The sequence below is a fragment of the Lynx canadensis genome, chromosome B2, assembly GCF_007474595.2.
Source record: "Lynx canadensis isolate LIC74 chromosome B2, mLynCan4.pri.v2, whole genome shotgun sequence".
Classification (NCBI taxonomy): Eukaryota; Metazoa; Chordata; class Mammalia; order Carnivora; family Felidae; genus Lynx; species Lynx canadensis.
The window spans coordinates 141,765,419-141,793,088 of NC_044307.1; the positions used below are offsets into that span (position 1 = coordinate 141,765,419).

General features: G+C 42.7%; 1 protein-coding gene and 1 non-coding gene across 9 annotated transcripts in view; both read left to right on the plus strand.

The window, feature by feature from the left end:
• Window positions 1-27,670, plus strand: part of ARID1B (AT-rich interaction domain 1B) — a 433,036-nt gene that overhangs the window by 26,807 nt on the left and 378,559 nt on the right. For all 8 annotated transcript variants that reach the window (XM_030316661.2, XM_030316667.2, XM_030316662.2 and 5 more), the window contains exon 2: window positions 24,780-24,974. In XM_030316661.2, the coding sequence (XP_030172521.2) occupies window positions 24,780-24,974 (195 nt within the window). The remainder of the gene's footprint in view (window positions 1-24,779; window positions 24,975-27,670) is intronic.
• Window positions 9,198-9,270, plus strand: TRNAK-CUU. The gene has a single exon. It is a non-coding gene; the product is annotated as a tRNA-Lys (tRNA).

A 27,670-nucleotide genomic window follows, 5' to 3' on the forward strand; every position in this document is an offset into this window, starting at 1 on the left:
GGTCATGATCTCGTGGTCTGTGAGTTCGAGCCCTGCGTCAGGCTCTATGCTGACAGCTCAGAACTAGCCTGCTTTGGGTTCTGTCTCCCTCTCTCTACCTCTCCTGCTCACTCTCTCTCCTCTCTCTCTCTCTCTCTCTCAAAAATAAGCAAAAAATTTAAAAAATACACTGCATATGAAACATAAAAACTACATAAACGTAAATAATCCATGTATAAGATCGTATTATATACATTCAATTGGCCCTTTTACCCCACTGAGCCTCTTTTGGACATACCCCTTGGTCCTGCTTTTAACTTGGGGTAATTTTGTGTATGTGGTGGCAGAGACGTTCTCTTATTATTGTCTAAGGAGTCACTGAACAATTGAAAAACCTCGCATTGTCATTTCTACGGTGCTCTGCTGAATCGTTTTTGGAATGTCATGTCTTCTGAGGCAGTTGGCCAAGAGAGTTTGCCTGGAAGGATCATGAGCCCTGCATCACCCCTTTTTCTGACCCCAACAGATACAGTCCTTGCCTTTTGTGTCCTTGTTTACCTGGTGCTGTTCATAAAGTTTCTTAAAAGGAGTGTGATATAAAAAGGCTGCCTCTTTGCCAAGATGTGTTACCTTCGAAGCTTTAACCCTGTTGTATCCCAAAGCTGAAGCAGAGGGAGACATTTCAAAGTAATTGAATCAGTAATTGAAATTTCAGAAGTACTGAGAGAAGATGAGAGTATTTCTTATTTGGAAGGCATCTGCTGGATTTTTTCCCTTAAGTTATTTCCATTGTATGTAGTTAGTGTCAGAAATAAGAATGAAGAGAACAGAAAGGAGAACACGCAGTGGGATAATGTAGATTTTTAAATACTTCAAAATTCTCTGGGGCGCCTGGTGTGCTCGCGTCCCGACTTCGGCTCAGGTCACGATCTCGCGGTTCGTGGGTTTGAGCCCCGCATCGGGCTCTGTGCTGACAGCTCGGAGCCTGGAGCTTGCTTCTGATTCTGTGTCTCGCTCTCTATCTCTCGCAGTCTGTCTCTCTCTCTCTCTCTCAAAAATAAATAAAGAATAAAAAAAAATTAAATACTCAGAATTCTCATTTCTTTTTAGGTATATTACTAAATAGATATCCTTGTCAGAGGGAGGCCATAACTTTGTAATTAAATCTCTGAGAAAAATGGAACCTTCATCGTGTCTTTTGGCAATCTGTCATGTGGTGGTCTTGTGAGTGTGGACTCTAGCCAAAATTGACCTTGAACCAGAATGGCCCTGGTGCTGAAGTCAATCATTGTAGTTCTCTTATAGTCCCCATGGTGCAGATTTCTTAGAGTCATTACCTTTTTCCCTTTCATTCTCTTTTATACTTGTGTTTCTTTTTCAGTTCAGCCGAAAATTAAAAAAAAAAAACAACTGCTTTAGGTACATGAAGTTTTCATAAACAACTTTTTCTAATCTCTGCAAATATGGAAATTGACAATAAAAACATCTGTATTTTTGTAAGAAGGCTTTATTCATTAGTTGGACAAATTCTTTATTTGCTGATCTGGTTTTAAAATATAAATGATTATCCTGCCCTCTTTTGCTCCTGTTTTTGTTTGATGAAAGGAAAAACTTAAAAAAAACCCACACATTTAGAGACACAGAAGTCTTTGATTAAAAACAGTTAAGTCGGTGCCTGGGTGGCTCAGTCGGTTAAGCCTCTGACTTCGACTCAGGTGATGATCTCGTGGTGAGTGAGTTGGAGCGCCCCCCCCCCCATTAGGCTCTGCCCAGTCAGTGCTTGGGATTCTCTCTCTCCCTCTCTCTCTGCCCCTCCCCTGCTTGAGTGCTCTCCTCCCTTCCCCCCCCTCAAAATAAATAAACTTCAAAAAAATGTTTTGAAAAAAAAGGGGTTAAGGATTTTTGTTTCATCGACTTTGGGGAGAAATCTCTCAGAGTTGTACATAGGAGTTTTGTTTCATCTGTGTGACTCTAAAATTAATCAGAGTCACATGGCTGAGCAAATCTCTGAAATATTACTTTCTGGAGATTTTTATTGATTGTGTCTGATTTATTCAAGTGATATGCTGTTACTCTATTAAAAGTAAAACACCAGTAACCTAATCTAGTAAAGCGTTAACTGTCTTATTTTTGGCCTCCTTTACACCTCTTATTCTGCGTATCAAGTTTGCCCCTTAAAGGCTCAGTGTGTTTGGCTGTGGACTGAACAGTGTCATGCTATGCGTGACCTCCTGATGTAAAGAAATGAGCACATGAGACCCACTGTGAGCCTCTGGTCTTTCTTTGCTTTATGTGCTTTGTGAAGGACGTGGTTGTTTTACACCCAGGGTGTTATGGTGGGGTATTGACATTTTAGCGATCCAGAAAAAAAACTGTGTAAATTCGGCTGCCTCTCTTTTTCAAAGAAACGTTATAGTTTTAATTTTGAAATCTAGATGAAACGTAATCCCTGGAGTGCCCTTGCACTGTTGCAGTATAATCTTTTCATACGCTACCTGATTTAGTTGGAAACAAATTAGTAACTATGCATGCTTAAAGGAAGCAATTTAATAAACAGGATTTTAGAGAAACCTAATCAGAATTGTAAATGATACTAGCGAATCAATTGCATTATACAGAATACTAGGTTAGATGTAGCCTCTAGATAAGTGTGAACAAATCTGAGGCTTCTGCGCCACCATTGCGAAGAGCATTTACAAATTTGCTTTTCTCACTAAAAAAAAATGGGGAAGGAAACTCCCTTCTCCCTGAAGTTCACTGGCTCATTCACCAGTGATTAGAAAACAGCCCTTTCCCAGCGCTTGGGCCGAAGCCAACCGGAGGAGAGCTGGCTGCAGCTGGGGACGTGGTCTCTCAACTGAGGTTCGGCTCGCTGGGCAAGGCCAGCTGTTTGGCGACGGGCATGTGGTCGGGTGGCATGAAAAAGGCGACGAGACGCAGCCCCACACTTGGGGGCTTAAGTGGTCTTCTGGGAGCCCCGTGTGGCTGGCAGCTGAGGAATGGGACTCAGGAGCGCGCCGAGGACCCCGTGTGACCCTGGCCCCATCTCCCAGGCCTCTGGCTGCCCCTCACGTGTGAGGCAGAGGCCCTGGGAAGTCAACAGCTTTCATTGTAAATGACTTTTATCCCCCATGAGTGTACATGCGCTGTTAAACAGTGGCCATGAGTTTTAGTCACTGATTTCACTTCACAATTTTGTACACGTTTTCTTATATTGGTACCATTACTAGTAACTTTTTTCCTTTTTTTTGAGCCCAAAAAAAGGCCCATAGGTTGGCCTTATGAGCTGACGTTCACTGCCGTATTTATTCAGGGCACATGCATTGTGCGGAAGATGCTTGCCCGCTAGCAAGCAGCATACCGTCTTACGGGGAGGGAATCGAGGCCTAGGGAAGTCGAGAAGTCGCCTCATTTCAGGTCCTCTGGCTGGCGGACTACAGTTGGGACTCCTACTCCTGTTCTGTGTGTGCGATGACACGAGGGGTGTTTTCTTTTATCTGTGTGCACTATCTTGTCGTTTAACTTGGCCTTTGCCTTTGAGGAGACAAACAGAAAATTGCTACCAAACTGCCTAAATAATATAATAAGAGTTTTCTTCAAAGGTCTCCGAGGCCACAGAAGAGACGGGTTTTATTCTGCCTGGGCTTTTCAAGACCAACTTGACAGGGAAGGTGATCCTTGAAGGATTAGGGGTGCCTAGGTGGCTCAGTTGGTTAAGCATCCGACTTCGGCTCGGGTCATGATTTCACAGTTCGTGAGTTTGAGCCCTGCATCGGGCTCTGTGCTGATGGCTCAGAGCCTGGAGCCTGCTTCGGATTCTGTGTCTCCCCCTCTTTCTGCCCCTCCCCCACTCGTGCTCTCTGTCTCTCTCTCTTAAAAATAAACAAACACTTTTTTAAAAACAATGAAGGATAAGTAGGACTTTGGTCAGAGGTGGGAAAAATAAGAGCTCCCAGTAACTTCTGGGACCGTACGTTGTAAGGTTTCCTGTCAGGGAAGATAGCAGAATGCCAACACCAGTGTTTTTGAGCCGTAGCGGCTCCTGTGGGCGTGAGGAGGAGCCATGTGGGAAGTATTTTTCCTAAGCTGTGAAATAGTTTTTGTTTGTTTGCTCTTGCTGCATAACAACTTGAGTGGCTTATAAACCATACACATTATCTCAAGAGTTTCTGTGGGTCAGGAGTCCACGCATGACTTGCTGGATGCTTTCTGTTCAGGGCATCAGGAGGCTGTGACTAAGGAATCGGCAGGCTGCATTCTCAGCTGGAGGCTTGACCGGGGAAGGTGCCCTCCAGACTGTTGGCAGAATTCACTTCCGTGTGGCTGTAGCTTCATCGCGGCTTGCTTCTTCAGTGCCACCAACAGAGAGAGAGTCTCTGCTGTTGGGAGTCTCTAACTTCTAGAGAGGCTGGACTCAAGAGCCCACATAATTATGTCAGGCCCATCTGGGATATTCTGTTTTCATGAACTCAAAGTCAACTGACTCGGAATCTCAATTACATTTGTAAAATCCCCTCACCTTCGCTATGTTTTCTGGGTCGGGTGCAAGTCACTGTTCTTGCCCAGACGTGTGAGGGATTGCACAGAGGTGTGGACACCAGGAGGCAGGACTCCAGGAGCCCTCTTAGAACTCAGGTTGCATGTTATAAATCAGTAAAAATAAAAGTGGTGCATCTTAGTCTGCTCAGGATGTTGTAATAAATACTGTAGACTGGGTGGCTTTAACAACAGAAACATATTTCTTGCAATTCTGGATTCTGACAGGGTTCCAGCAAGGTAGGTTTCATTCTGAGGTCTCTTCCCTTGGCTTGCACACCTTGCTGTGTGCTCACATGACCTCTTCTTGTGTGTGTTGGCGGGTGGGGGGGGTGGGGGGGGGAAGAATGTGAATGCCCTGGTTACTATCTCTTATTATAAGGACATCAGTCTTGTGAGATGAGGGCCCTTACCCTATGACCTCATTTAACCTTTATTACCTGCGTATGGGTCCTGTCTCCAAATACACTCATGCTGGGGATTAGGGCTTCAACATACAGATTTTGGGGGGACACAGTTCAGGTTTACAGTTTGTTCATATCACCGGTTATTTATTTACTTTTAATTTTTTTAAGTTTATTTATTTTCAGAGAGACAGAGATAGCATGAGCAGGGGAGGAGCAGAGAGAGAGGGAGAAGTGAGAACACCAAGAAGGCTCCTTACTGCCAGCACAGAGCCTGATGTGGGGCTTGAACTCACGAACCGTGAGATCATGACCTGAGCCGAAATCAAAAATCGGACTCTTAACCGACTGAGCCACCCAGGCACCCTCCATATCATGGGTTATTATTATTCTTTTAATGTATGTTTATTTTTGAGAGAGAGAGAGAGGGAGAGAGAGAATGAGCGTGGGAGGGGCATACAGAGAAGGAGACACAGAATCTGAAGCAGGCTCCAGGCACTGAGCTGCCAGCACAGAGCCCAACATGGGGCTCGAATTCATGAACCGCGAGATCACGACCTGAGCCGAAGTCGGTCGCTTAACTGACTGAGCCACCCAGGCACCCCCATATCACGGGTTATTAATTGGAGTGGCTTGGAGCAGGGCCTAATGGCTGTTAGAGACTTCTCCAAGAGCACCAGCCAGACTTGGGGAAATCCTGATTCCATTCTGTTGTAGTGTGACTTTGGGCAGGTTCCCTAAACCTAGGAGATGATTTCCTTCAACTAAAAATAGTGGTGTGTAATATTAAGTACTTTGCAGCATTTTTGTTAGAATTCATCTCATGCCATTTGTAAAGCACCTAGCATAGGGCTTGGCTCGCAGTAGGCACTCATTAAATGGTGGCTGTTATTATATTTGTGTCTTGATATTTCTGTATATCTTCTTCATCTCTTAGTTAAAGAGACCCCTTAAATGACATAAATTCCTCATTAATCCTTGCGTTTCTTGCAGCTAGAAGTTATTACCCACCCTTAGCTGAGCACTCATGGGACTTTATTTTCTCTGTCCTGTGGTGTTTACAAGCTTATTTATACCTTGTATTATTTACATACATCTCTTATTTTCTCTGTTATAGTGTACATTCCTTAAAATCAAGGGCCATCTTATACATTTAGTATCTTTCATGGTGCTTTGCACCTTGATATTTGTTCAGTTTATTATTAAAAATTTTTAAAAATTAAAATTTTTTTTAGATATTTATTTTTGAGAGAGAGAGAGAGAGAGAGAGACAGAGACAGACACAAGCAGAGAAGGGGCAGAGAGAGAGGGAGACACAGAATCCGAAGCAGGCTCCAGGCTCTGAGCTGTCAGCACTGAGCTTGATATGGTGGCTCGAACCCAGAAACCACGAGATCATGACCTGAGCCGAAGTCAGACGCTTAACCGACTGAGCCACCCAAACGTCCTTCAATCTTTGTTTCTTAACCTTTTCTAATTCATCCCTCCTTTTGATAAACATAAATTTTTTCATACCTCTTCCCCAGCTTTCAGATATATTATCCCAAAAGACTAAGTCCCTACTTCCTCACCTCCCTTGAGATGACAGAAGCTAGATTTTGTCTTTAAAACCTCAACAGTTGATATTATTTTATCAAGCTGTTTTAACATGGTATGTTGTAAAAATGATACTTTCCTTCCCCCTTTTCCCCAAATAGAAAATTATAACCCAAATATACATTTTCAACTGCACCGTCATGCCTGCCCCCATTCCTGTTTCTATAGCATTCATCCATTTTCACCTCTTAGAATCCAGATGCCCTGAGCCGTTTCTGCCATAGTGTAGAATCCTGTCCTAGGTGGTGGTGATGCAGGCGGCATTCAGTGTTCATGTAAAATCTTCACTCCCTTTGCACCTGGAGAAGAGATTTCTCTGCCTTCCTTTTTTCGGCTCTTTTGTAATGAAAGGTGTTAAATTGATATGCATTTGAATTAGTGAACTCTCTTTGCTGAAACAATTGTGTGTGTAGCTTAAGAAGTGGTCCTAAGCATCTATTATGCTTTTATAAAGCCTTTTTCCACCCCCCAGAACTTAAAGCACTTTGCAGACATTACCTTATCAACACTTAGCACATCCCTGTGAGCCAAGTGAAAATTAGAGACCATTGCTCTTACTCTGCAGGGGAGTAAAATGTAGTTGAGAGGTCCAGGAGGGGGCTTGCCCTTGTAAGCCGCAGGTGTTTGGGCTGGGGAGACTTGGCCTTTCTGTTCTCTAACCGTGAATTTGTCACGTTAGCCTGCATCGTGGGAGCGGAGGAGTGGGTACAATGTCCCAGTTAGCTCTCTTTACCAAGCCAGCAAACAAACACCTTTGGTCACAGGATAACAGAGCAAATTTATGAAGTGATCTTTCTTTTTAAAGGAAATTTGTGGCTGAACCTATGAATCAAAATTCACTGTACTGAAAAGAAGGTGAATTACGTCTGGTCTCCCGAGGAGGCCTGTTTTAAATTCAAAGTGACCCCTTTAAAGAGGCCTTATTTGGAATTGGGTTGCATTGCACGGGGATTGTTTTAAATGAGCCCCCTCTGTACTATGAAAGTGATTTTGCACATTTGAAAGTATCTGAAAACAACTTGGCTTTGTGCAGTCTACCTTGCCTTTTTGGTATGTTGAGATGGTGGAAATGCAACTGGGGGCTGGGAGGAGGCAAGATTTTAGGGGCTTTTGCAGAATTGGGTGTCCTTTCTGAAAAGGCAAATTCATGGAAAAGAGAAATTGAATCTTTGGCTGGCTTGATGCTTTTGCAGGTTAGTTTGAAAATACGATATTGGTAATGTGATCTTACTTTTAATGATATTCAATAACTTTAAAAAAGTTCCCTCTTTCCTCCCCGTTCTGTACTCGTCTTACCCTTTTCTTTTCCATGAAAAGTATTTTTAGTCTAATTTTTATTAATTGATTGTGGTGACAGATTTTCAGGTGAAGACCCATCAGTTACCAATAGACTGGTAAATAGTGAGCGAGCGATAAACTATAAAAAGTGTGTGTATCTAACAGTAATAGACATCGATGTTTCGGGAAGCCTGAGTGAGTGTGCGCTTCTCTGTGATTTGGACTTCCTTAAAATGGATGGATATTTGTCGTAAGCTAAGATTTCTGGTCAAGCTTTTTATTTTTATTTATTTATTTTTTTCTATTAGAAAGTGTAGGAAAGGCGGAGTGTTTGTATACCAAGATATGTATTTTGTAACACAGGTTAGAATTTACCTCTGGTGCTTTTACATTCTAGTTGTTATTTTCCGGTATAAAAATCTTCTATGCCTCAAACCCTAGATTTGTACAGTAGTTAATTTAGCAGATAGGTATTGGTAGAGAGCGTAATTACCATGAAACACTTTCAGGTTTCTCCCAGGCTGAAGGGGGTAATGTGACTTCTTTGGTTTTCTTCCTTTATCCCTTTCTCCCCTCCCCCATTTTTAAAATAGCAGTGCTTTTCATAGTCAGAATTTCATGTTGTGACACCCTACTCAGAAGTTATGACAGCAGGGTAATGACAGCAACTGCCTCCAGAGAATCAATCAGGCAATTAATTTTGTAAATGAAATGCTGATTATACAAAGCTTCACATGAGAGGCCCAGTGATTAAAATCAATTTAACAAATTGTTTCAGGTGGGACTTGATTAATAATTTGCCATAAATGCTGAGGATGTATGACCAGCATACCTTGTTGTTACTCCTGCTATCCAGCTATATATAAAAATACCTTGTTGTCACTTTTACTACCCAGCTCTCTGTAAAAATCCACAGGTAAGCTAAGCACTTTGTCATCCTGCGACACTAACGGGGATAGAAGCCATGTGCACACACACACACACACACACACACACTAACTCACATATTTACTCTTTGTGTGTTTGTCTACCTAGATAGACCTAGCTAACAATGAAAATGGAATGCATTATTGCCATTCTGGTTTATGTTTTTCTGTGTTCTACTTAAAAACCAAAAACTTGCCCAGACAGGTTTGAGTACGACCAAGTTTAACAGGTCTTTTTTTCTATGTAGGATGTTTTAGACTTTTATTATGCTAACATATATTCTGAATCTTAAAGAGTGGCATCTGCTTTATAGACATTTTCCATTCTTTTTTTTATAATAGTCATGAAACTTTATGCTCCTAACAACATAGCTTCAAAGTATATAAAGCAAAACTGATTTAAAAAAAGGAAAAAATAGCAAACCCACAATCAAAGTAGATTTTATATACCTCTGTCAGGAATGAACAGAATAGGGGCGCCTGGCTGGCTCAGTTGGTAGAGCGTGCGACTCTTGATCTCGGGGTTCTGAGTTTGAGCCCCAGGCTGGGCATAGAGACTACTTTGTCCCCATGAGGCTGCTGTGTCCCTGGAGGTGTAGGGTCCTGGGTCAGACCCATCTCTGATTCCCCATTCTTAATTACAGGAACAGCTATATAAACATAGTTTGGGAAATGGTGTTGTAAGAATATTAGAAATAGTAACATTCGAGGCTGGAAATAAAAAATGCCAATACGTGGGGCATTATAATCTGAATCCTGGAGAAGTCATACTTGGAATAGGAGACACAGCTGGATGTCCTTCTCATGTTCATACACTAAGCATTCGTTAAGTGCCTGTTAGAAGCCAGACTTGAGATCCGGTGTCATAGTGTTCATTATTTAGAGCTGACGCGTCTAGAAGGCGGTCCAGTATTATTTAGGAGAAGGTGGCCCAGGGAGGGAAGGGTTAAGGTGCACTTGAGTTTCTTTAGTTTTGATTTTTTATTAATGAAATAACAGGAACAGTGATTGTTCACTGTGTATGAGAAGGTGGGGGCTATGAGGAGAGTTAGGATGAGGAAGACCCCATTTCTGCCCCTAAGGTGCTTGCTGACGAGAGGCTTGCTGACGAGAGAGCATAGTTACAAGTGGTTGTGATAGCCGTTTAGTATCTGTTAAATGAGACAGTGGCAGCATATGGTGGGAGCCCTGAGAATGCAGAATACCTTATCTGGTAGTACTTTTTGGGGTTAGAAAGGGTTTCTAAAGTTTACAGCTGCCAAAGGCGTGTGGGGTGCAAGGGCATTCTAGAAAAGGGTGTGCCTTAGTGCATTGGCACAGAGGTGTGTAGAGGGGCTTCATTGTCGAATGAAGGTTCATTGAAGGTTCAGTGTAGGTTCGTTGTTGAAGACTTGGCAGACGGCAGGTGTGGCACCCTAAGGTGAGCCTTGATTCTTTGGGTGTTGAACTTCTGGGTTTTGAGTTCTTTAGACCTCTTTATAGCCCTTTCCCTGCCTTTTTGACTTGTAGAGCAGTTTATTGATAAGATTTCTAGTCAGTGAATGAGGCAGAAAGGAGAAATATGTCTAACTGTCCACATTCCTTTTGATTCTCACCATGACAGTTGGAAGTTCTGGCAGGGAGGAGGGATGATTCTAGGATTACAGAATGCTAGAATGGAAGGGGCTGTAAGGGCTCATCTTGCAATCCCTCACTTCACGTGAGGAGTTGTAAGGCTCACAGGGGTGGAATTGCCCAGGAGTAACAAGCTCTCACGCTTAATTGAGTAGTTAGTATGCGCCAGGCACTGTGTTTGGGTCTGCTGTGTTCTTTCATACTTACAAGCGTACTACGAGGTGGCTGTATTATGCTAACTTTTCAGAGGAGGAAGCTTAAGTGCAGAGAATTTGGACAATTTGCCTGAGATCACACAGTAAATGGGGACCTGCCATGCAGGCCAGGCAGCCTTAGTTCCAGACTCTGTATTTGACCCCACTCTGCTGTACCAGAGAAGGCCTGATGGCTGGAGAGCTACAACAGAGTTAGGCTCCACCTAGCACAGCATGCACTTCAACCGTTAATTAGGTGGCGGTCTCTGAACCCTCTCCTTCCTCCAACGGAAGCTTTGTCAACCACAGTTTGGGGATAGTTCACTTTTTGTATTTGTACTGAGATTTAAAAAACTGGCAATGTTTTCATTTGGATAGTTGCTTTCCTTATTTTAAAGGAGACAATTTGATGGGGGCGGGGGGGGGGGTGGCCCTGCCCCGCCCCGCCCTGCCCTGCCCTAGGAGGCACTGCTAGAGGACCAGGTCTGTTTACATCCTTTGAGCGGGGAGCAGGGTCCCATGGGGAAGGTGGGGTCTTATGAAAGCACATTTTGAAAGTTACGGAAACAAATAAGGGAGGTTTTCTGGTTAAAGATGGTACATTTACATCTTTAAAGCTGGTTGGAGATCTTTTAAAAAGCATAGTAAGAAACCTGAGGAAGGAGAAAAGCCTTTATTACATCTTGAAGGTTGAGGCTGCTAACTTGGAAATGTAATTTGTGGGGAAGGGTCTCTAGCAGAGCAGGGTTTTAACCTGGAAGGTCTTTCTTTTTTTCTTTTTTTTTAAATTAATTGTGTGTGTGTGTGTGTGTGTGTGTGTGTGTGTGTAAGCTTCCTAGGATCATTTTTTTTTTTTTTTTAAACCTCCCTTTTTAAGGGGCTCCTGGGCGGCTCAGTTGGTTAAGCCTCCGACTTCAGCTCAGGTCACGATCTCACAGTCTGTGAGTTCGAGCCCCGCATCGGGCTCTGTGCTGATAGCTCAGAGCCTGGAGCCCGCTTCGGATTCTGTGTGTCCCTCTCTCTGACCCTCCCCTGTTCATGCTCTGTATCTCTGTCTCAAAAATAATAAACATTAAAAAATTAAAAAAAAAATAAAAACCTCCTTTAAAAAAAAACTTTATTATTATTATTTTTTTAGTAATCGCTGCACCCCACGTGGGGCTTGAACGTAACTACCGCAAGATCAAGAGGTGAGTGCTTTTCCGACTGAGCCAGCCAGGCGCTCCTTCCTAGGATTATTTTTTAACAAGTATTTAAAATATATAGTCAGGGGGCTCAGTTGGTTAAGCATTTGACTCTTGATCTCAGCTCAGGTTTTGATCTTGGGGTTGTGAGTTTGGCCCTGTGTTGCTGTCTGTGCTGGGCATGAAGCCTACTTAAAAAAAAGTTAAAATATTATGTGTTTTGCCAGTTTTAGTACATTTAGGGAAAGTACTGCAGCCCCATACTCCTCCCCAGTTATATCTCACCACGTACCCTTCTTTTATTCTGTGTGCACGCTTCTGGTGTTTTGACTCTTTTGGTTCTCTATGTTTCTTTTCCCCAACTTTCCTCCTCACAGGGCCCCCTCCCCCGTGGTGCCAGAGGCCCCAGTGACACCGTGTGGTCATTGAGGGCCCTACTTGTAGATAAAAGATACAGTGATTATTCTGGTTTTTCAGTTTCTTTTTGCTCCCTTTTTTTAGCTTTATTCTGAAATAATTTCAAATTTACAGGACAGTCTCAAGAATAGTGCAGAGAGGTCCCGTATACTTTTTACTTTGATACATCAGTTTTGAACATTTTGCTACATTTACTTTTACCCACCCACCGATCTACCTACAATGAATTTTCTCAGGAGCTTTTGAGAATAGGTTGCATGTGTCTGCCCCTTTACTCCTTAATAGTGCCAGTGATTTTCCTGGAGTGCATTTCCTGGGACGAGGTGGTTCTTTTACATACCCCAGGGCCGTTAGCACCGTTGGGATATTTAACTTGGGTGCAGTACTTGAACTACCGTCCCTATTCTGATTTTGTCCGCTATCCAAATAGCATCTCTATAGCAATCTTCTTTCCTTCAGTGTGGGATCCTGCCTAGGAATTATTATATATGCATTTAATTGCCCTTTTTCAGTGTATACTAAACAAGGGTCATTTATGTGTGGATTTTTTTTTTTTTTGATAAATCCAGTACGGTACTGTAAATGTATTTTTTCCTTATGGTTTTTCTTAAGTTTATTTATTTTGAGAGAGAAAGAAAGCATCAGCGTGAGTGGGGATGGGGCAGAAGGAGAGGGAAAGAAGGAATCCCAAGCAGGAGCTGGAAGTGGGGCCCGATCCCACAAACCATGAGATCATGACCTGAGCTGAAATCAAGAGTCGGATGCTCGACTGACTGACCCTTCCCCAGGTGCCCTTCCTTATGATTTTCTTCAAAACATTTTCTTTGGTTTACTTTATTGTAAGAATACAGCGTATATATGTAGAGCATACAATACATATACGAATACATGTTAATAGACTAAGATATTGGCAAGGCCTCTGGTCCACGGTAGGCTAATAGTAGTTAAGTTTTTGGAGAGTCCAGAGTTACATGTGGATTTTTGACTCTGTGTGGGGTCAGTGCCCAAACTCCGATGATGTACAGGGGTCAACTGTGTATTAGTCATATTAACTTTTTTTTTCTTTGAACAGTCGCATTACACTACAACCAGTATATGCTTTCACTTAATCATGGCTCTGATAAAGTGGGTCTTTTGTGGGATCGTGCCTCCGGAAAGCATGTTTACACGGGGGGCTGGCGGTCTGTGTAGGCAGGCACTCTTTGTCTAGAGATTGGTAAGTCAGTTGTTAACCTTCAAATATTTCTGTGGGTATTTTCTTTAATGCAATTTTGAAGTCGTTAATTTTAAAACGTTAATGAAATCGTTTCAAAGAGGCAAGATGGCAACCACGGCGATTGCTGGGGAAACCAGGAACTTCTCGGTCTGTCTTTAGGTGCTGCTCTGGCATGTCTTTGGAATTATTTGTGGATGCAAATCACACGCCAGACATCTTTAGAACGGTTGTCTTTTTGAGGGAGGTATTATCTTCACTTGAAAGATGGGAAAACTGTGGTGTAGAGCACTGGAAGAATTTACCTGACATTTCGTGGCCAGTCGGCAGCAGGAGAGGATTATGAACCCAGGTCTACCCAATGTCAAACGTTATGCTTTTCCCGTTGTGGTAGACACAGCATGTTAGTTTCTGCTTGTTTGCAGAATCTGATAATTGGTAGTGGCTCCCTGCAGCTGTGCAGGGTGGAAGATTCTGAGGCTCACTGGACTTCGGGAGAATGAATGCTAGGATTGATTAGCAGCGTTTCTCTCGCCTGCACATTAGTGGAGGGGTGGAGGGTATCCGTGCCTCTTGGTGATTATTCTGACGTTACACTTCCACCTAATAATGATGATAATAAAATCTATCCCTATTAAAAGCCTGTTTTGTGCCAAGGACTTAACTACAGGATCTCCAGTTCTGTAACTCTACAGTGAGAGTGGCAGTGTTCTTGGTGTTTAGATGTGTTAACTGAGATGCAGAGAGGTGAAGTGTGACTTTCTTCAGCATTACACAGCTAAAAGTGATGAAGTCGAAATTTAACATACTCTTACAAAAGCTTCCTTTCTTGATTTAAATCTATATTTATATGGGAAATATACTATATGATCTTTCTTAAATAAGCCTGCTACTAAGTTGTCAGTTGTGACACAATGAATATGAATGATAGTGCATACTTAGAGATGTAAATTTTAGAAATTGTCAAAGCCATGGTAATAGCTGTACAGTTTTTTTTTTTTTTTTTGGGTGCTGAGAATAACAAATCTGCAGGAAAATAGAAATATATACCGTTACTATTTTGATATTCCCTTTAGATCTAATCTAATTTTGAAATAAAAAATACATATATATATGTGTGTGTGTATGTATGTAGATACACATATATATTTATACACACACACATATACATACCTACTTGGGTTCATACAATTACATTTGCTAAATTAAATTTAAAAGTATGGTGCAGACAGTAATTTTCTCACTGAATTGACTTAAGAAGTTGCTGAGCTTGGGGGATTAGGCAAATAATAGGTTTTCCCAGGTTATAAAAATCTGCCCCAAAGTGGGGAACGAAAGCAGTCTTATTTTCTGGACTTGATTCTGTGGAATCTAGATGATCGCTCTAAATGGGTTTAATATTTTTCTTCTCACTTCATCATTCCTGTTCCTGTGGGACAGTCTAGCTGGGGAGACAGACATGTATCAAATAGTCACTCAAATAGATGTTCTTGCAGGCTTTCCTGAGGGCCATGAAGGAAAAGCACAGTGTTTTCTGAGGGGAGTCCTGCCTCACTCTGGTGTTCAGGGAGGGTTTCTCTGAGGACAGGACAGTAGGGCCGAGTTCTCCAGGAGCATAGAGCTCCTTCGTGGAGGGGACAGTACAGTCAAAGGCCCAGTGGTGGGAAAGTAGGTGGTTTTTTAGAGCCCCATGGAGGCCATTCTGGTCGGAGGGGGCGATTCTCTTTGGCAGCAGTGATGGGTCCAGCTGTGGTGGGACTTGGTGAGGGATGTCTGTGGTGGGACAGGAAGGAGTCAGGATGCATCCTGGGATCCTAACCAGTACATCTGAATGGGGAGTGTCTTTCCCTGAGATCAGAAACGGGTGGGGAGGGTACTAGGCATCCGGGCAGGAATGTTGGGTGGCAGTTGGGTGTAGAGCTCTGGGGCTCAGGGAATCAGCCAAGGGAGACACGTTTGGGGGACACAGACACGAGGAAGTAATGGAAGCTGTGGCTTTATCTGAACTTGTGAAAAGTGAAGCTTTGTGTGCAATGATGCTTGATTCTTTACCTCTTGTACTATTGACCGTCAAGAAGCCTTCACTCCAGTTAGAGTCCTATTTAACTGGCGATGCGGTGTTGAGAAAGTCATTGCTTCTGTTCAACACATGTTAACTATGCCAGGCATTGTGCTCAGTGCTAGGTATACAAATGAATAAAACAAAATTTTTCCCTTTAATTAACAGTGTGCTGGGAGACAAAAAAATAAATAAATTACTGAGTGATTTCACTCTGACTTCCATTTGCTAATTTGTTAAGAGGAAGAGAAAGAAGATTTAGGAAGCTATTGCTATGTGATAAATCCTGTGGTACTTCATTTAATCCCCCAGCAACACAAGAGGTGAACATGACCTACTGTTAGACGGGAACCTAAGTTACACAGCTAGTAAGTTGTATAGGTAGGACTCACACACCAGGTCTGTCGGACTCTAAACTCCCTGCCATTCCCTTATACCTTTTTTGTCTAGAATTCTAAGGGTTTTTTTTTTTTTTTTTAAACCATGGACTGTTTATTTTTATGAAAAAGATGGAGGATTTGAAACAGGGAAGAGGTGGTCACTCAAGGCAGGTGTTTGTGCTTGCATAGTAAGCACTGTAAGTGAATCAGCAGAGTTCTGTGCATCATTGCAAAGGATTTTCCTAAGGTTTATAATGAGGACCTTCCTCCAAGAATGCTGATGCCTGGCTTTATGTCAGTCTTTAAAAATGGCACTGGTGGTTAGCTGAAGGCTCTGTCTGCTTCCTTGACCTCTTCAATAATTTTGTCAGTGACAGTGGCAAAGACATGGAAATGGCATGCTGATTTAATTGGTGGTTGATGTCAAGATAGGAAATACAGTTAATATGTTAGACGTCAGGCTGGAATGTGACCAGAAATAAGCAAAATGAAAATAAGCAGAGATACAGACAAACTTGTACCACTAGAGTCAACTAACCAACTTTATAATAGAAGAAGGGAGAAGTGAGGTTTCATTACATCTGATGGGATGGATCATGAGTGTGGTGGGGGAGCCCTCCGGGTGGCTCAGTCGGTTAAACATCGGACTCTTGATTTCAATCAGGTCACGATCTTGCATTCATGAGATCGAGCCCCAAGTTGGGTTCCATGCTGGAATTGGAGCCTGCTTAAGATTCTCTCTCTCCCTCTCTCTTTCTGTCCCTCCCCCCTGCCCCCACCCCCCGTCTCTCAAAAAAATTTAAAAAAAATTAAAAAAAAAAAAAAAGTGTGATGGGGCCGCCAAACAAGCACAGAGATCCAAGCCCACATTAGTACCAGGATAGGCTCTGGGAAAAAGGAGCAAGTCCCTTTTGTATTAAGGGGACCAAGGTTTGGCATATTTTGCTCAGAAAAAGGAAATAGATATAGCTGTCTTCAAATATTCTGCAAAAGGATCTAAGTAAAACCAATGGATGTAAATCACAAGGAACATATTTTTCTTATAGAGAAGAAAGGAATTAATAACATTCATGGTTTTAGACACTTAGGGGGTTCATACATACATCACCTATGAACCAATGAGGTTCTTTTCTGTTCTCAGATGCTTTGTTTCATTGCTGAATCCTTTATCCAGAGTATCTTAAGAATTGTGATCAAGTGAACGTGTATTAAAGTACTTTGTAAGTGCATGGTAGATGTTGGTCATTATTTGATAATGGAGGTCAGGAGGATCTTTGGATAGGTTTTTCGAGGATATTTCATTGACCTCCGACATTATAGGCTATATTTGGGATAGACATACATCATAGATGCATTTTTTAAAGTATCCCTAAGTTAAGATTCAGCTTCTTCTGCATGGTACTTTTTTTGAATGTTACTTTTTATTGGTAGTTTATGGAGTTACTTTATATATATGTAATAGCATATTAATATTTTATGGCTAATCTTAATTCTGGAAAGTGAAAATCCAGTGGTATTTTAAATGTAGGATATAATTAGGAAAAAATATTGTGTCTTCTGCTCCTGTCCTGTGTAATGATAATGTATATGTGACAAACTTCTTTATTTAAAATTACACATCAAAACATGTTTCTTTCAGATAAAAACTGCACAAATAAAATTTCCTACAGTCCTATTTTTACAATTTTTTCCCTTCATCCCCTTACCCTCTCTCTTCTTTCAAGTTTCACTCTGTGGTTCCACACATATGTATGTTCTATGTAACTTGCCTGAAGGAAACTCAAACCAAAAATACTGACCGTGGTTGTCTCTCCAAGTCCGTATATGACTATTTTGGTGCGTCCCTGCCCCTCTTCCCACATTATAGATGGCATCATGGTTAGAGGGCACCATGGTTCTTGGAGCCAACAACAAAACAGCCTCTTCTTTTTCTTTTTTTAAGTCTATTTACTTATTTTGAGAGAGACAGAGAGATAGAATGAGTGACCAGGAGAGGGGCAGAGAGGGAGGGAGAGAGAGAATCCCAAGCAGGTTCCACACTGTCAGCACAGAGCCTGATGCGGGACTTGAACCCTTGAACTATGGGATCATGACCTGAGCCAAAATCAAATTAGATGCCTAACTGCCGGAGCCAACCAGGCACCCCACAACAGCCTTTTCTGCCATGACTAATGTCTTAGAATTCCACTTCTTGGTCCTTCCCTTACCATTGTAGAACATAGCAAACATTCCTGTATCGACAAGGAGAACTTCCAGTGTGTCGATACTCAGATTCGAAGTTCCAGGTTTTGGTTCAGGTCCTCATACACGTTATTGTCTTGTCATTATTAGTATAAGTAAAAGCACAATGGTGTTAGATGCTGGGTGCATTTTTCCCTGCTTCAGTCTCATGGCCTATGTGGATGCATGCTGCAGAGGAGGGGACTGTGGGCCTGAGTCAGGACGCTTCTCTCCTGGTCTCCGCTCTGCACGAGTTCCACAGCCCCGGGCATGTCCCCACAACTTCCGGCCCCCATGATGTCATCTGGGATGGAGAGTTTTCTGGGCAGTGGGATCCTGTGGTGGTGGTGGCAGTGGAAACTGAGGGTCTTGGGGTTTTCTGACCTGAGGAGGAATATGTACATAAATAGGTACGTTTATGAGATGAAGGAAAGTCTTTAGTGCCTGGCTCCTCTGTGTTTGATTTAAACTGATGTTAATGCCATTAGAAGAGCTTGAGCAAGAATGTTGCACTGTAAATCATCATTGGCTTCTTACATGTCTTCTGCTTATGTGTACAGAATCAAGGTAGAAATTGGCCAGGGAGTTTGTTGCACTTTATTTTCGAGAACGTTTTACTTTATGCCATCAGCCTTCATTCCGTGGAGTTCCTGAGTCAGCACAATCTAGGTCATTTGTGCGGTGTGCTAAGTGAGACACACATACAGAGCTGCGGAGCATGGGCATTGCCATTCTAGACTACTTGGGAGGTAAGAAGGAACACCTGAGAAATGAAAAACTCGTACACGAGTTCCATAACAACACGAGGCAACTCAGAAGTCTGTTACCAGCGGCGTAGGAGAGATTTCGGGGCCCGTCCCATAGACAGTGTTTCTGGGGTGTGGTGAAGGGGGACGCTCTGCTGTCCTTGAACCAGGACTTGAGTGAGCCTGGGGCTACACAGAGAGGAGAGCAGGGGCACCCCCCAAATGAGGACCAGCAGCCATTCCCTGCTGGTGAGTGCCGTGAATGGGAGTGTGGGTGCCGGGATGGGGGAGGGCGACTGCGGATCAGCTGTGTCTCCCAGCCACCCCCGCCCTGTGGCAAACCATAGTCATGTTTGCAGCACGCCTGGGGGGGAAAAAAGCATTTTAGAGTTATATTTAGACATTATCACAGAAAAGTAAACATAGATTGCTTCATGATATGACAGCCACTACTTACAGGTCACTGTGGCTGGCTCTGATCCTTATCAGCCGAGTTTTCACATGGCTGTAATTCATGCACATCGCTCTTAAACACTTGACATTGTTTCATATGTCCTTTTCCGTGTCTCTGTTCCACGGTGCTCATTTGTTGTGGCTCGTTCCCACATCCTAGGATCGTCGTTCGAGTTTTCTTCTTCGGGCAGTTGGTGTAAGTGGTTCTGAGAACTGTTACTGGTCTTTCACGTTAATTGTGAGCTTGGTTTTATTTCTTCCATTTAGTGAGTAGAAGACCAAGCAATAAGCAACATATATATTCAGGGTTCTACAGTGGTGGTAATTGGGGGGGGGGGGATAAGGGTGAGGGTCTGCTCGGCAGCTAAGCCCACCCTCTCTTCCCTGGACCGTGCTGTGTCCCGTCAGTCTCTGGGACGGATATGGATAAGTAGCACCCCGCCCCACTTGAGAGAGAGTATTAGAGTTGGAGCAAGACACAGTGTTGAAAGCTCTTGGTTAAAGCTTATTGTCATATGATCTCTCAGAAAGAGTAGCGGTAACAAACCTGTTAGTGGGTACGAAACCTACCAGTACAAACACTCATTTACTCCAGTTGGGTTTCATTTTATAGGTAATGGAATGTTACTTCGAAGTTTTCTTAAGTTGCTGGTAATTTAGAACATTTTCCCAAATAATGGTTGAAACGGGAAGAGTTTCTTTCTCTAAGCTGTTACTTAATCCAGATACATAGATACAATTGTAGATCAAAAAAATGCGGATAGTTCTTTCGGTGGGTTTTGCCGTGCCTTTCTTCAATTTGTGAAATATTATATTCAGAAAGAAACTACTAATAAACCATCTCCTTAACTGGATATCCAGTAGTAAACAAATTACATAGATATCTTTATTGTAAGTATATATGTAGGAGTACTCTGGAAGGGGGTAATGAAGGAGTAAGAGTAAAAAGCACCAAGTGTATCTAAAGTATCCCAAAGGTATAGAAGTGAGTTGTTCTTTAACTTGGGTAATCTTTAAAAGGGTAGTTGGATTCTCAGGCCGGCCTCTGCAAACCTCTGTAACCTAGAATACAGCCTAACCGTGCCACCTGGATTGTCTAGAATTTATATCAACTATATATTTAAAAAATATACACTGTACTCTTGTGTCGTCGTCCTAGGAATGGAGAACCTTCTGAGGATTTTGGAGGGTGTAGGTAGTTGTGACGGCTTCCCAGAAGATTTAGGAGAGTGTGTGCACGTGCGTGCATGTATGGTAAATAACTCATACATACGTATATTTACAAAAACTTATTTGAACAAAGGAGGGGTTATGAGAAAGTCTTATCAAGAAACAAAATTGCATGAGATGTTGAGTTACCAAACCTACACTAGTTGTGTTGAGCTCTTTGAAAGTGGGCAGTACTTACCATAGGCTTCAAAGCTCTTGTCTTAATTTACAGAATCGAAGTTCAGGAACCAGCAGTTGTGGAATGGTATCTGGAGAGGGAAAACCCGTTTGGAGTAACATATTTAGAAAAGTATTTGAGGACTTTTTAAATGTGGACGATGTCTCTGTTACAGCAGATGTCTTATATGAGAAATGAAAATACTGATACTCAGGAATAGATCATCTCAAGTGTAGATGATAAAAATGTAAAATTGTTTTGGGTTAGAACTGAATATGAGAAGTGACCTGGCCTTTATGTTTTTTTGGAAAAGACTTAGATTTGATTTGGTCTTTGGTTTCTTTAAGGAGATAGTAGTAAAAAGCAGGGGTTGAAATATCCCGTTATTTATTTAATGTTAAAAATAGCAAGAATACACAGCAGGATGAATTTGGGGTGTGGATGTGTACTTAACACAAGGCCATAAGGCGAGAAGGTTAAAATTAAATAATTTGCACTGTATAAGTATCTGTTTTCATATCTGAAGTCTCACTGAAAGGTATTAGATGCATTTTGAGAGGTACAGATAATGTGTGTATTTCATGCTTTAGATTTTCAGAAATCTCAGGGTTAAGCTAACATTTTTGACATGGGTGCCAATTAGCTGAATTTTAAGCAGGACTGTGAGAGTTTATGGCAGTGATGAGATAGATATTACGAAACAGTTTTAGTCACTGATAAGATGAATTTCCTGCACTGTTATCTGTAGCATTAAAATATAGACATTCCAATCATTTTTCCATTTTAAATTTCTGCTTTACTTAACCAGTTTGGGTTGTGCACTATTTAAAGTGAAATAAGTAGACCTTTCCTCTGCCCTGGCTAATCCAGAATGAATGTGGAGATAGGGCTGCCTCAGGGCCCCGTATTAGAAATTTAGCCTGAAATCTGATTTACTCAGCCTCTCTGTTGGCCATTCATTCGCTGTGCGGATTCTGAAATCACCAGCTCAGCCTTGATTTTCACACTTCCATAGAAAGTTTTATTTTATCTTTTCAAAGAAAGTGTGGGAAAGAATTACATTTTGCTTTTTTTAGGCACCCATTTTAATTTATATGATTCTGGGAAAACTTAATTCTCAGTACTCGATTTTAGTTTTGTTACAGTGTGTCAACATACATGTTTGTGTGTTGAATTGTGAAGTCAGCACAGGTGGTGTAACATCAGTGTATTGTTTGAGAAACTTCTGTCATCGTAAGTACAAAATTTCCTTGACGGGTGAGAGTAACACATTTACAAGCCCATGAAATTGTGAATTTCGAGCCGAACTGTTTGGCCTCCCCACGTTTTCGTTCAGGTGAGATCAGTTCCTGGCAGATTCCTACGAATCCCTCAGACCTGAGCTTCCCTACAGGAAGGCTTTGTGACAGCCCATCACAGACCCGCTGAGGATCCGCTGCACGGTCCGCTTAGGGTGTCCACTGGGGGCATTGCAGTCTCTATTCAGCCCGTCTGCTTCAGTGGATCGCTCATTTCCCCAGGACAGCTCCTGATGCGTGTGCATTTTCTCCGGGGCCTGGCCCGCTGCACACAGCAGACGTGCAGGAAGGAGGGGAAAGATTGCTTGCGGCCTTGGGCTGGGGTGCGGGTGGGAGGGAAGACCGGCTGTCACGGAGCTTCCCCAGCTTGGGTTTTGGGTCTGTGCTCCCGGCTCACCTCTCTCACCTCCCATTCCTGGCTTAGTTCCTTGTCTTTTGGTTACTGCCCTCACCTCTGTGATGAGGCTGCCCTGGCCAGACTCGGCAGTTACCTTCGAGTCGTCGGGTACAGAGCAGGGTTTTGCCCTCACCTGTTGGACACCTGGGCTGCATCTGGCATGCCTGTCGTGTTTCGAGGCACGACTCCCTTCTTTTCCATGACACCGTACTCTAGAGCCTGTATTTTCCGACTGTTCTTTTGGCCTCTTTGTGGGCTCCTTCTTTCCCTTAAATGGTGATATTCTCTAGTTTTGTCCTCTATGCATTGTTCTTTTGTTCATCTACTCTTCCTAGATAAAGTTCTTGAGGTTTTATATGCTTCCTGTTGATTAACTCATCCAGTAGTCACTGAACATTTTGCTGTGTGCCAGGTGTACTGTTTGACTTACGTCCTGGAGATACAGTGGTGAGTAAAACAGAAAAATCACCACCTTTCCAGGAGCATATCCTCTATATGCTGGCTTTCCCCCATTTGTTATTGTAGCTCAGCCCTTACTCCCCAAGCTACAAATGTATTGTGTCCCTTCCTTCTGGATGTTTTCCACTGGATTTCCTGTAGGAAGCTCAGATTTCATACGTAGCATACTGAAGGCTCCCTCTGGCATGGGGGAGACGGTTGATCTGCCCGTGCCTCCGCACGTTCCATCTCAGTTGGTGTCTTATCATCTATTAAGCCACCCTGGACTCCTGTCTTCTCCCGTCACTCACTCAGTCTCCAAGTGGTGCCGCATCCCCATCCTGTCACTGGAATCCGGGCTCGCTTTCTCCCACCACTGCTAGCTACCAGTTTAGGACCTCAGCTCGCCTGCCCGCTGCGGCAGCCCACCCTGGTTCCAGCCAGTTGCCTGAGAGCAGTCCTTCTGAAAGCTGGATCCGATTATCATTCTCTCTGTTGAAAGCACCCGGTGGTTCATCCCCCGGATGCAGTCCGAAGCTGACTTGTAAGGCTCACCCTCGTACTGGCTTCCGCCTGCTTCAGCTTCTTTGCAAATTCCTGCTTCATCTGGATCTGAGCTGCTTATGTTTCCTTGTCCACACCAGGAAGCTCGGCTCCGTTGAGCCTGTGGTTTCTGCTGCGGCTTCTGCCTTATGGCACTCTACGCCCTGTCCCTCCCCACCTTGAGCCTGGCACTTCTTCATTCATTTATTCTGCTAATCTTTGAGCCTTCTGGAGAGTTTTCATATATATTACAGAGTCTGGCATGCAGTAGGAATCAATATATGGTTTTGGAAGGAAGGAAGGAAGGAAGGAAGGAAGGAAGGAAGGCAGGCAGGCAGGCAGGAAGGCAGGCCGGCGGCAGGCGAGAAGGATGGTTGGATGAATGCTGCAGGCCTTTTTAGCCCCTTGGGGAGGGACTTCCCCCACCACTGCATTGCTCCTTTGAAGCACCCGGGGCAAGAAAGCCCCAGCTGAGGCTCTAGTTCTGGCTCTGCTGAATGGCCTTGGCCCTGAGGCTCATGGGCTGACTCACTAAACCAAAAATAAAACTTAGAGTCTAGTTTTGAACTAGTTATGTTTGGTTAAGATACTGACATAGGGAAGGTGGCTTGTGACTCATAGTCTGGGAGCCTATTCATGCACACTAGTAGTCTTTGAAACTTTTTACCCTAGACATTCTGTATTATCTAAAATCTACCCTTTCACTTTCTCATGAGCACTCAGATGCATTAATGTTTGATCAGGAGTTCCAGACTCAGGTCCAAAACAAAGTCGTTGTTCTAAGAATACTTTGAAGTCAGAAAGCCTTGCGAACCACTCACTATACTTAAAGCTAACAGGAGTTGGGTGAGATTAACTGATCATGCTCATTCCTATATGTATAGCAGGATTTTAGATGCAAATGTTTTCTTTCTGCAGACTCTTTCCTTCTCTGGTTTACACCAGATCCCTCTTAATTGTTAAAATCTCCCTAAAAGTAAAAAAAAAAAAAAAAAAAAAAAGTCTTGTAGCCATCTGGGTATTTTTCTTAAATGTTCTTCTGGGTTTTTATTTGCCAGGTTATTATTACTTTTTTTTTTTTTTTTAATTTTTTTTTTCAACGTTTTTTTATTTATTTTTGGGACAGAGAGAGACAGAGCATGAATGGGGGAGGGGCAGAGAGAGAGGGAGACACAGAATCGGAAACAGGCTCCAGGCTCCGAGCCATCAGCCCAGAGCCTGACGCGGGGCTCGAACTCACGGACCGTGAGATCGTGACCTGGCTGAAGTCGGACGCCTAACCGACTGCGCCACCCAGGCGCCCCTATTATTACTTTTTTTTAATGCAATAATTGACCTACAGCATATTCATCTCAGGTGTTACATACAACATAATGATATGATACTTGTGTGTATTGTATGTTTTTAATATTTTCAAAAGTAAGGATAGTTGTGTTTTTAACATATGTGAGTGTAACACAGTTTCTGCCTTTGTAATAAATCATGACTTAAATCTGTGTCTGTTTCTTTCTTCACAGGGCAGCCCAATGGATCCTATGGTGATGAAGAGGCCGCAGTTATACGGGATGGGCAGTAACCCTCATTCTCAGCCTCAGCAGAGCAGCCCTTACCCCGGAGGCTCCTACGGTCCCCCAGGGCCACAGCGCTATCCAATCAGCATCCAGGGTCGGACCCCAGGGGCCATGGGAGGAATGCAGTACCCACAGCAGCAGGTTTGTGCTGGTTTTTACCCCACCCCTCTCCGAATGGGTGATCCTCTGGTCTTTGTCTTTTACCGACTACCTAAGATTGGTACTGAGAGAGTTAGGGGGCATTTCACTGATTTTCTGCTCTTTTAATTATCATTGTTTCTTCAAGTAATCATGGGTGCAGTTTCCTTTTTTTTTTTCTTTTCAAGAAGGAAAAGTGAGGTGCTTAGAACAAAGTGGACAGAACATCTGTTTGGTAGAGGGCTGTTACTGTGTTACTGGCTGTATTGGAAAGATAGGCAGTGTCATCATTTTGCAGCAAATTATATAGATCTACCCCCTGTCGTGAACTTGGCTTTCTAACATTTCTGATGGCAGACTGGCAGATTCTGAACTGTGAATAGATTTTTAAAGGTGACATTTTAACTTAAAGAATAAATAACCATGAAAATGGCATCATCTTTGAGAAAAGTTTTGGATTCTCCCAAAAAGTTATTTTGCATTTATTCAATAACATATGAATTTCATATAAGAGGATTTGGTATATATCTGTTTTCTTAGCCTTTGATGGGTTTTGTGTTTTTGCTTAAAACAAAAAAGACTTCCTTCCTTTTATCGACTCAGTATTTTTCTCTAGAATCAAATAGTTGGAGTTACCTTAAATACCCATCTACTTTCCAGCAGTAGTAAACCTATAGTCTCTTGGATACTGAGAGTGTATCCTTGTAATGTTGGCCTGAGGAAGCATAATATTAGGAAAAGACTAAATTCAGACTCGTTAGGGTGTTTAATTACTAGAAACCCCAGAGAGCCTTATTTATAAATTCCCACACCGTGTCTTTAATGGGGGGGGGGTGTTGGGGTGGGGGGGGTGCATTAGGAGGATCCATGTGCGTTTTACTGAATTCCCACACCGTGCCTTTAATCGGGGACGGGGCGGAGGGGGGGGTGCATTGGGTGAACCCGTGTGCATTTTACCGCCTCCAGGTAGGTGACTCCACAGTGTTGCCAGTAGCCTCTTCCAGGGTTTCATACACTTCCTCTCTGCAGATCCTTCCCTGTGTTTAACCAAAAATGATCTGTGGGGGGAAAAAAATTGGCTCAGACTTCTGCTCTCTGTAAAGTGGATGTGGAGAACGATACACTTTTACGTGCTCCAGAGCTGTGTCCGTTAAGTTGCATGTGAGCCTTTTCCTTTATAGACTGAATATTGTTTTTCCTTTTCATCTTTGCCCCTCCTTCAGTGATATTTTTATTTTACAGTGGTTAGAGGGCAGCTTAGAAGTAGCTCAGCCTTTGAGTCCTAGCTGTTGGTTCCTTAAACAGCCTTTGTTACTGTCACTAGTTCGTACTGTCCTTTATTAAATTGGCTGCCCGGAATTCTCTCCGTCACTTGCACACTTAATTGCTCTGTTAATTTTTTTCAACATGACTTCTTTCTTCCAGCAATATTTTGCTGCCTAGAGTAAAACATCTTTAGCTGAGGTCGCTAATGGTAAGGGGGAAATAATTTGTACATGATTGAAAAGTAAGATGTGATTTTCTCTTCCTTCTTCGAATTTTAACCTAATTTGCCTTTAGTTGAAGGCAAGAAGGCCCAGGCAGCTAGCTGCCAAAAATCCTAATTCTCCTTCGTAGATGACTTCACGTGGGGGCTGATAGTTCTGTAGGAAAACTCTGGCCACGGGCAAGAGTAGAGGCAGAAGGGAAGAAGTGACCGACCTGGCGGGAAGAAGTGGATACTAACCACTCCTTGTTTTTCTGCATTCTCTTTTTTTAAAAAAAAATTTAAGTTCATTTATTCTGAGAGAGAGAGCGCAAGTTGGGGAGGGGCAGAGAGAGAGAGAGGGAGAATCCCAAGCAGGCTCTGCACATCAGCACAAAGCCCGATGTGGGGCTTGAACTCACGAACCATGAGATCATGACCAGACCTTAACCGACTGAGCCACCCAGGCTCTTCTTTCTACCGTATTTTCCTCATGTCAGATTGGAAAGTCATTTCGAAAGACGGTGTTCATGGCAAGCTCCTGGATGCTCCTTTATCTTTTTCTCTGAGTGAGTTCAAGTCTTATCACAGGCTTTCGACATTGGCACGGTGTGCAGTCCCAAAGTGGAAATCCCAACAAATGGAAAGGGTGTGTAAAGAACGATTACCTACGATTTTTTTTTTCATTATTTTCTAACCCCACATGTGTAAGGCTACAAGTAGAGGACATATGCTAATACATAGAGTAACTTTACTTTTGTCAGCTTTTTGGGGTTTTTTAAATCCCTGTGGCTTTTACGTAGATTTGAAATACAGGAACTCTTGGGTTTATTTGAAGGGACAAGTTGATGAAGATAACTCACCGAGTATTTCAGCAAATTTTTAATTAAGATTTTAGATTAGGTATTTTTACTGCAGACCAGAAGAAACATCTAATTCTGATTAAGGACAGATCTTCCTGATAATGAAAGGAAAGTAGTGTATCTGGTAGGAAACTGACTGCCCTGACTGTAGAATGTCAAACTTCCATACTGAGTTCATCATCATCAAAGGTTCTAAGAAATCTGTACTGTTTTTTCACCCTTTCGTTTAGTGATAATATAGCCTTGAAATATAGTATCTTGTTTTGATAACTGGAAGGCTAAAAATAGCTATGAATGCATTTTTGAATGTGTGTAACATTTTCAAGGAGACACAGCTTTTTAATACCAAGTTCAAGCGATCAGGTGTAGGC